The sequence below is a fragment of the Perissodus microlepis genome, chromosome 18 (genome assembly GCF_051167445.1).
Source record: "Perissodus microlepis isolate ML-2025 ecotype Zambia chromosome 18, ASM5116744v1, whole genome shotgun sequence".
In the NCBI taxonomy this organism is placed as follows: Eukaryota; Metazoa; Chordata; class Actinopteri; order Cichliformes; family Cichlidae; genus Perissodus; species Perissodus microlepis.
The window spans coordinates 4519239-4528841 of record NC_140478.1 but is presented as its reverse complement, the minus strand read 5'-3'; the positions used below and the strand labels follow the sequence as shown (position 1 = coordinate 4528841).

At 39.8% G+C, this 9603-nt stretch overlaps 1 protein-coding gene and 1 long non-coding RNA gene across 2 annotated transcripts; both read left to right on the top strand.

Moving 5' to 3' along the window:
* Nucleotides 1-3368: 3368 nt before the first annotated feature.
* Nucleotides 3369-5648, top strand: LOC146367056 (zinc finger BED domain-containing protein 4-like). The gene is made up of 2 exons (XM_084913016.1): nucleotides 3369-4741; nucleotides 4832-5648. Exons 1-2 carry the CDS (start codon nucleotides 4142-4144, stop codon nucleotides 5321-5323), a joined length of 1092 nt encoding a protein of 363 aa, XP_084769142.1. The 5' UTR covers nucleotides 3369-4141; the 3' UTR covers nucleotides 5324-5648.
* Nucleotides 5649-7867: 2219 nt separating this feature from the next.
* LOC146367055 (uncharacterized) lies at nucleotides 7868-8337 on the top strand. The gene is made up of 2 exons (XR_014797521.1): nucleotides 7868-8084; nucleotides 8170-8337. It is a non-coding gene; the product is annotated as an uncharacterized LOC146367055 (long non-coding RNA).
* The last annotated feature ends 1266 nt before the right edge of the window (nucleotides 8338-9603 follow it).

Genomic DNA, 9603 nt, shown 5'->3' with positions numbered 1-9603 from the left:
TCAGTGTGGGGGCCATATACAGAAGAGGGGCATGTTGAAATACAAGCAGGCCTCATCAGCTGTGAAGGTCAGGTAAAGGTCTGTTCTATCACTCTGTGCTCTGCAGTGTACAGAGCAATTCACTACCTATATTACTCACTTGAAGTCCTTTTGAAAGCAGGGTGCAAAGATTGATTGACAGACATATATTTACTACTCTTGCTATGTGAAAGCCTTAGAAGTCCTTCTTACGTGTTTTGTGTGTGACTTTAGAAAGATTAAGGGTTATAGGTTTATTTAGAAGAGTATAAAGAATTATTTTCCTTTGAAAGCTACGCTGGACAGATTGTAACAAACACCAACTGGATCAATATGCCCCAGAACAGGGGTCAGCAACCTTTAACACCCAAAGAGCTATTTGGAGCTATTCTTTTCTTTTAACCTATGTTGCCTCACCTTGAGGTTGGTAAATCTGTCTATCACATTTTGGTGGTCAAGTCTCTCAAGCATCTCTTTCTCAACTGACATCACAGCCAGGTGCTGGAGTCTGCTTTGACCCATGGTCCTTCTCAGCCAGGTATGGAGCTGACTCAAGACACCAAAAGACCTCTCACAGCTACAGCTGCTAACTGGGTTTGTTAGGGCAACCCGAATAACAGTTTTTAGTGTGGGGAAGATCTGATTATCCAGAAGATTGTACAATGTTAACATATCTGGAATGGCACCAGCCTCACTCTTGAGCTTCAAAAAGTCTTTGGCAACCGTGACTTCCTCTGACTGAAGTTCAATATGGTAATGCAGTGCCAGGGCTGACAACCCAGTTTGTTTTGCAGATTCTGTATAGCAGCTTTAATATAGGGAGAACATAACTTCCAGATTGTACGAGTAAAATTAGTTGTTTGTTTGTTTTTCTTTGCCAGTTTAACAGTTCCTGTTTTGCCTGTTAGTACTCCCTGTCTGTTTTCTTACCTGGTTCTTCCTGATCCTGTACTTTGTCCTCATGTTCCCCTCTTTCCTCTCTCCCTCTTTGGAATGACAATCATACAAAAATAGATTGTATTCAATTAGATTAAAAAAACAAATACTATTAAGATCACTAATTTAAAAAAGTCTTCTCTCAGTGTACTTTCAACCAAAAGGCAAATAACCAAACCACGGGTACATCTAATAATGGATACAAATATTGAAACACTGATCCAACATTATCCTTTATTGACGGATCATTTGATCTTACACTTTTACCTGAATGTGGCTCCTTTTTTTGAAAAAACTTCCTCATATCCATTATGAACACACACACACAGACACACACACACACACACACAGACACACACACACACACACACACACAACAGGAGTTATAAGGTTAATGGGCATCCAGTCAGTTAGCTAGTTAGTACCTTGGGTTCAATATCGGCACATATGACAAAATAACCAGTTTCTCTCATTACATTTCAAACAGGACAGTGGTAACAACAGCAGGCTACGGACAATGTTAAGTTTTAGATTTTAAATAGGCTGTATACATTTCAATGAGATCAACAGGGCAGTCAAATATCGCTGATTTTACTACAGAGCAAACATCGTCGGAAAACACGTTTTCAACACAGCAGGTTACCTGGTGTAATGTTTTTCAGTTAAAAAGAAACATGGTCTGATTCCTACCTAACTATATAAAGAGTAACTGAAGGTTAAATGCAGCTAATATGTCCTGTTTTAAGCCAGGCACTTCCACCTCCGCTCCGCTGCATCTCAGCCACCATCGCTCTGGCAGCAACAGCGCTACTGCGGGTGTGGTGCCAGTTATCGGACCCGGAGTTAGCAACATCCCCCAAAAACCCGAAGAGGAGAGTCCTGGCCCCTAGCCCTGCCAGTGTAGCAGAAATGATGATGGATGATGATGGCAGCAGCAGCTGTTCTTCTCTGCGTGAGTAGCTTAATGTTGTTCGTGTGTAATTTACGTTGAGTAGGCTAACCACGTTATTACATTAATGCACGTAAGGTGAACTAGCAAACACCGTCGTAGTTACATGCGGCTGTCTTCTTGTTTGATGGCAGATACTCCCTTCACCCTGGCCAAAAAGGCTAAAATGACCAAAGAAAAAGTGGGAAACAGCTAAACATGAGAGGTTTTTGGACAAAGTTTGTGTTTTTTCCATTGTTTAAGCACTGCTTCCAGCCAAGAGTGATACCATATATGCCCCATAGCTGCAGTAAAGGCTAACATTGTTATCTTTTTACAAAAAAACAGCTGGACATGAGAGGTTTTTGGACCAATTTTGTGTTCTCCATTCTTTAAGCACCGGTTCGAGCACCGTTTAAGCACCGGCACCGTTTCAAAAGTACCGGTTTGGCACCGATATCGGATAAAACCTAAACGATACCCATCCCTATTTCTGACATTGCAGCCTTAAGCTCATTATCTAGCCAAGGTGCATAGTTCTTTTTAACAGTAAATCTTTTTAAGGGGTCATGTTTGTCAGCCAGGTAGCAAAAGTTTTCAATAAACATAGATAATGCCATATCAGGGTCACGCTTGAGGCAGATGTCAATCCAATGAATTTCTTTTACGTCATTAATATACTTATCTGCACTGAAAGTTTTGTATGATCTATGAAAAATAATCTTTTGTGCAGTTTTCAGTGGTTTCATTTTCTTGGTCAAACCTACAAGATTATGGTCACTATAACCAACTGGAATAGAAACAATATTAGAGCAATGCTCAGGAACATTTGTATATATGTGATCAATACATGATGATGACCTATGACCTCCTGCGTTGACGTGACCTGGGTGGGAATGGTGATCATCTGAGACAGGAAACAAGCCAACGCTGATGAACTTATCTTTTTCCTTAAAGGACAAGGAGCTGACCAATTGATATTAAAGTCTCCTAATAAGAACATGTCTTTGTTTTCCTCAGTTACTCTTTCCAGCATTTCACAGATTAGTTCTACATACAACATATTACTACTTGGGGGTCTATAGCAGCAACCTGCTAATACAGGCCTGCCATAGAGTGGGTGTAACTGAACCCACACAATTTCCAGATCGTCAAGCGTTAAGTCCATACGTAGTTTGCTTGCCATATTATCATTAATGTATAGGGCTACGCGCAGTGTTGGGTGTAACGCGTTACTAAGTAACGCGTTACTGTATTTAAATTACTTTTCCAGTGAAAAAGTAGAGTAACTAATTACTGTTCATTTTTAGGTATTTTAAATACAGTTACTTACAATGTACTTGCATTACATTGTAAAATAACTAAACTCGCTGAAAATCATTATTTAATTTCAATAATTTATCTTCTAAGGTAAAAATAAACTCTGCCGCTTTAACATCGCTGTAGTGCAGCTGTACGTCATTTCGCGCCAGTTTGCCGCATAGTCGTATTCTACAGCGGAAGATGTCGGACTCAGCTGAAGCGACGGCCTGTTTTATGAAATGGAAATATTCCCGTCACTTCACTTTTCTAAAACAAGCAGACAAGAACATTACAGTAATATGTAAGCTATGTCCTGGGGAGAAAAAATTATCGGCCGCTGTCAATAGCACGAGTAATCTGCTGAAGCACCTGACACGGCAGCACAGACAAAGCCTTCTGAGTGAGCCATCTTCATCATCCATGGATAACACCGCGGCAACTCCTGCTAAGCAGACGAAACTTGATTTCACTTCAGCAACACAGAAAGTGTCTGAAGGTGAGCTTAAGAAAATGATTGCAGGCTACGTTGTGGAAGAGATGCTACCGCTGCGTACTGTAGAGTCTCCGTCTTTTAGGTGCATATTAAACAAAATACCTGTGTGTGGCAAAAAAGCAGCACTGCATGATCGAAAAACGTTTTCTACTTACTTAGATGAGTGTTATGGTGACATGGAAATGGAGCTTAAAGAGACATTCGAGAGTTTGGAATATATTTCCACGACTGCTGACATTTGGACCAGCCATAACAAAAGTTTTCTCGGAATGACGGCACACTGAATTGATCCTTCTACTTTTATACGAGGACATGCAGCACTAGCATGTAAAAGAGTTCGAGGGAGACACACATATGATGTCATCGGCAATGAAATCGAGCAAGTACATTTGGCTTATGGACTGAACTCTAAAGTGACAGCCACCGTGACAGACAACGGGTCCAATTTTATCAAAGCTTTTAGAATGTTCCAAAAATCAGACTCTGATGAGGAATCGGAAGAAGATGAAGAGGTGACATTTACTGATGTTGAGCAGACCCTCTCCACAGAATCTGAAGGACAGTTTTCTCTCCCTCCACACTTAAGGTGTGCATCACACACACTGAACTTAATTTTTCATGATGTTGAGAAATGGCTTCAAGCAAATGAGGCAAAATTCATCTACAGAAGTGCAACTTCAAAGTGTTCTGCAATGTGGACAAAAGCAAACCGTTCTTCTGTTGCTTCAGAGTTGGTAGATAATTTTTTCAAGAAAAAACTCATAGTACCTGTTTCAACACAATGGAATTCATTTCATGACGCTCTGTCCAGGATCACTGACATTCCCCTTGCTGAATTAAATACTGTCTGCACTCAGTTTGGAATCAAATGCTTCACTGATCGGGAGTATCTGTTCCTAAAGGAGTATTGTATCGTGTTGAAGCCACTCACTGTTCCACTAGACATATTGCAAGGAGAAGAGAACTGCTATTTTGGAATCCTTCTTCCAACTCTGGAGATTCTAATGTCCAGGGCGCTGGCACTGCTTAAGCTGACAGCATCCCTCCCTGATATCATTGTTAAGGTAATCTATATATAGCCCTACCCTAAAATAAATTTTTGTTTTATTTATCATGCTCTTATGTGAAGTGTCTGATGTATTTTTTTCTCATAGGCGATCAAGGTGCGCTTTTCCTCAATGATGGACAATAAAGAAGCTCTCCTGGCTGCAGTCACTTTGCCTAAATTTAAGTTACGCTGGATCAGAGAAGAAGAGAAAAAAGACATGGTTAGGGCAATGCTTACTACAGAGTGCCGTGGGTTGTCTCTTGAAGACCAACAACCTGCTCAAGATCACAAGAACCCTGCTAACTCCACTGAGGACTTTTTTTCATTTGAGGAGGACGACTGCACCTACTCTGCTGAAACAGAGGTGATGGAATATTTGAAATCTGCTGGGTCTGAGCATAGCCAGTTTCCCAGGATTAAGGCCATTTCACTGAGGTACAACACAGCCACACCATCAAGCGTACCAGTCGAAAGGCTTTTTAGCCTCGACAATCTTGTGCTTACACCCAGAAGGCACAGACTGTCAAGTGAACGCTTTGAGAGACTTACATTAATGAGATACAACAACTTATTACAATCTCAAAAACAACACAGCTAAGTAGTACAAAAAATGTTTTGGAAAACATGAGTGCATACAGCATGCAGGAAATATGGTGCTCATTGGTTTGAGGAAGTTTCAGAGGAATTCTGTTTGTTAACCAAAGTTCAGAGTTAACTTCACTTTGTTAAATCACATGACATGATTACATACATTATGTATGAATATGTTACTCATTGCTTTGAAAATGTAAAAATTTTAATGTTTACTGCGTGAAATATGTCATGTATATCATTTCTTAAGTTAAGCTTTTTTGTTATTCAGATATGTTGCAGAAAAATATATTTGTTATTCTGGAATTGTGTTTCTTAGCTAAAGAAAGTTACATTCCTTACTAAAAAATGTAATTATTAAAGATTTTTTTTATAGAATGTAATAAAGATGATTCAGGAAGCAAAAAGGCTAAACTATTTCATGTTGACTCGTATTTTTTTTTTTTTAAATTACTTATTATTTAAAGAGTTTAATTTCTATTGTTTGTCCACTCAAGGTTTATGGGGATTTTAATAAGTATTTAGTTAAATTACTTATTGAGTAATTAAGTTACTTTTCAGACACAGTAATTAGATAAGTATTTTAAATACAATATTGATTAAGTAATTAGTAATAGTAATTAATTATTTTTCTAAAGTAATTTACCCAACACTGGCTATGCCCCCTCCAAATCTGTTTCTGTCCTTCCTATACAATTTATAACCTTTTATTTCAAATTCATTATTCTCAACGGCATCGTCTAAATGAGTCTCGTAAATAGCCAGCACACTTATCGTATTTGTTGACAACAGTGACTGAATTTCCTGAATCTTATATTTAAGGCTACTGAAAAATCTTTACCGGAGAATCCGGTATAAGTATAGGGTCAGACATTTGCAGACCGATCGATCTCAACAGCTACAAATGACAACATTGCTGAAGTCTAAATATTAATTCCGGCGTTCTGTGACCTCGGTTTAACAATTAATTTGTCATATTTCAGGACTGCAATATCACCTCTGTCTCTGGCCGCTCTCAGCTGTGGTAACAGTTCTTTCCTCTTCTTCCTGATGGACTCTGAAAAATCCTCGTTGATGTAAAGATTGGTACCTTTCTAGTTGAGAAAATTAATTGTTTAACTTTAAACCTTTGTAGTCTGACCACAATCTGCCTGGCTCGTGCATTTTCCTTGTATGGACTGACTCTGTGAGCACGTTCAATTTGAATGCTGTCACTATCCAGGCCCAGCTTGTTCTTCAGCATGTGTCGGACTTTTTTCTCTGATCCTTCCCACGTTTCTGCTTTTTCATCTATTAATCCATCCACCACAATGTTGTTCCTTCTCGATTGATTTTCTAAATAATCCATCTTGGTTGTTAATTCTCTGTGTTCCTCGCGTATGCTGCTGACCGCCGATTCAAACTCTTTTAGTTTGCTTTTAATGCACTTTTCTTCAGTTTGCAGCTCGGTGACAACCCCATCCGTGAATTGCAGGCTGGATTTAACATCCTGTACATCCCTTAGAATGCTGTCCAACCTTTTGTTAGTTCCATCCATGATTAATTGGACAAATGTCTTAAAGTTATCTTGCTGTTGGTGAATCAGCGCTTTGTAAAACTCCCGTTGCTGTTCCAGCATAGCGTTCAGCGTGCTAACACTGACATACATAGCTGTCATCCTCTGCCGGTAGCACCTTAACGGCCTTCGGGGGCATATCGACCAGATCGTTTTGCCCCCCCCCCCCCGTGAAGATCGCTTCGTGTACAATGGAGTTCACAAAAACGTATATGTGAATGAAATTATACGTGATACGGTGCGACGTTCTTTCCACGCTCGCTGCAGTGAATTCGACTGTGATTAATAAGGAAATCAACGCAGATGACAGTATTTAGCTACAGTATATAGTCCTCAGTGCCTGCTGCATCATCAGTTGTATAGTGCAAAAATGGAACAAGAATAAGAGCTTGCACATATTCTTTAATGTAGAGGTCATAATCTCGAGGGTCCATGGGGAGCATTTAAAACCTCATCTAACACTCTCATATTAGTCACTTAACTTCGTGGTGCAATAAACAAATAGCTGAATAAGGTGGAGCAATTTTTTTCATCTTTTTATTGATGCTATTATTATTAATAATCTGAACCGTAGCCCAAGTATTGCTTTCAATTTTTTTTGCCTGTGTGTTCTTTTAGACAGAAGGGTCATTTCATCCCAATTTACCAAATTTATATTTGAGGTGTCATTTTAAAATTCTAAAAAACTGCTTGATCTAGGTCCTTCACATTTCTTTAGTTAATAGGTTAATATATGGTACCATAGCTCTACAACTCTCAGGATTCTCAGGAGTGCAGCTCAAGTTAATTTCAGAATAACTAATGCATTATGTCCCTGAAATATTTGGATTTCTGCATAAACCACAGTTTACTGTTGACCTCGGGTGAAAGATTTCAGAGATATTAAAGCTTGAAAATGGAAAAAAAACAAACTAAAAATGTCAGGGTCCTGGGTCTGAGCGACCCAGGATCCCTGAGCAGTTATGAATTATATTATTATTATTATTGTATGTATATTTGGTGTTGCTGTCTTTCTCCCTGTTTGCGTGTGTGTGTGTGTGTGTGTGTGTGTATGTGTTTCGGCGGGCGCCTTCAGGCCTGGTGGGTGTGGCCCTGCTGACGGTCTGGCCACACCCGACGCCACACACCTGCTGCTGATCAGGCCTCGTCGGGGGAGCTACTTAGGAGAGTCTTGGAGCTCCCACCGACGCGGGATCATTGCTTGAGACTCCACGTTAGTCACCCCGTTGTGCTTGGTTAGTGTGTGTGTATGCCCGTGGTTCTATGTGTCCTGACGGCTGCTTCTATTGTGTCCCCAGGAGAGGGGTGGAGTGCCAGACAGCAGCCAGCACGGGGGAGTGCTGAGACACGGGAGCGGAGAGCACAAACACTGGGAGAAGACACGACACGGGAGTCTGGGGAAAGCACGGGGATTTATTGTTGTTTAGTTTCATACACTGTAAATAAACGCACTGTTTACACACAGAGCGCCGCGCCTGGGTCCTCCTTCCCTACACCCCCACGGTCTGCCAGCCAGACCGTGACAAAAAACCTACAAAGTTAAAGCAATCATTTCATCACATCCTGTTGGAAGGGTTTAAGCCGTTTTTGCTGATAGAAAATTACAATTAGTACCTTTGAAGGTCCTGAAAAACAGATAATAAGAATTTAGTGATGATAGCTTATTAAAAGGTCATTATTATTTCTCCATCTGTGTAATGCAGATGGAGAAATAATATAGGCATTGCCTTTTAAAGGAATAATGTACTCCCATACCGGAAAGCATTCAGGAATATCATCAAGCCTATTTGCATATTTAGGCGCAAAGACTGCATTTTTAGATTTTGACTTACAAAAAATGTGATTGAGTCATTTGAATATAGACATTTGATTTCTATAATCTTCAGTGATTTGCTTTAGTGTCAAATCCTTCCAAATGCTGCTGTAGGTCATTTCTGAACTAGGTGGGCTGTGTTGAGTTACTATAATAATCAGTGTCAGTGGGAGTCATCTGTGCTCCAGCAAATGGTTAACTTAATGTGATAATGTGAAGAAGGTAGATAATTTTGTCACCTTTACTTTAGAGGTTTGATACACTCCCTGAAAATCTGTGAAAATGTGTACAGAGATATCAGGTCAGATAGACTTTCAGTCCTATTATAAATGAGAAAATTAATAAATGTTATAACTATAAAGTATTCATGGGACAGTCTTCCCTGCCAGCTGCACCATGATGGATGTCCTGGCCGTGTTGAAGACATGAGCTTCATAGGGAAGAAATCTATTATATTTCCACAATGTGTACATCTGGTCTCAGCCTCTTATTTCTCTCATCATTCTTCTTCCCCATCTTTCATTCCAACATTCTTTTTAACATGGACATTTTTCATGACATGATGGTTCCTTTCCTGCAGTGATGCTATCTTGGCTTTGGCTTGACAAAAAGCAAAGAGGGAAATAATGGAAGAAAAAAAGATGAACACCTGCGGTGTTGGAACACGCTGAAATATGGGCTGTGAGCCTTTGGCCTTCTTGTTGTTTGTTCTGTTTGATTGTCAACTGCTGTAATTAACCATATGTTAGATGTAATTCATGATGGAGAGGCTGAGCCAAGTCATTATTGATTCCTAGGATAACAAGCACAACCTAATAGGTTTCAGTGATAGGAGGAGTCAATCTTCTTGGGTGCTTGGAGTAGAATTTTTAAGAATATATTCTGGCTGTTTTAACGTGAGCATTATTAGCTAAGCAAA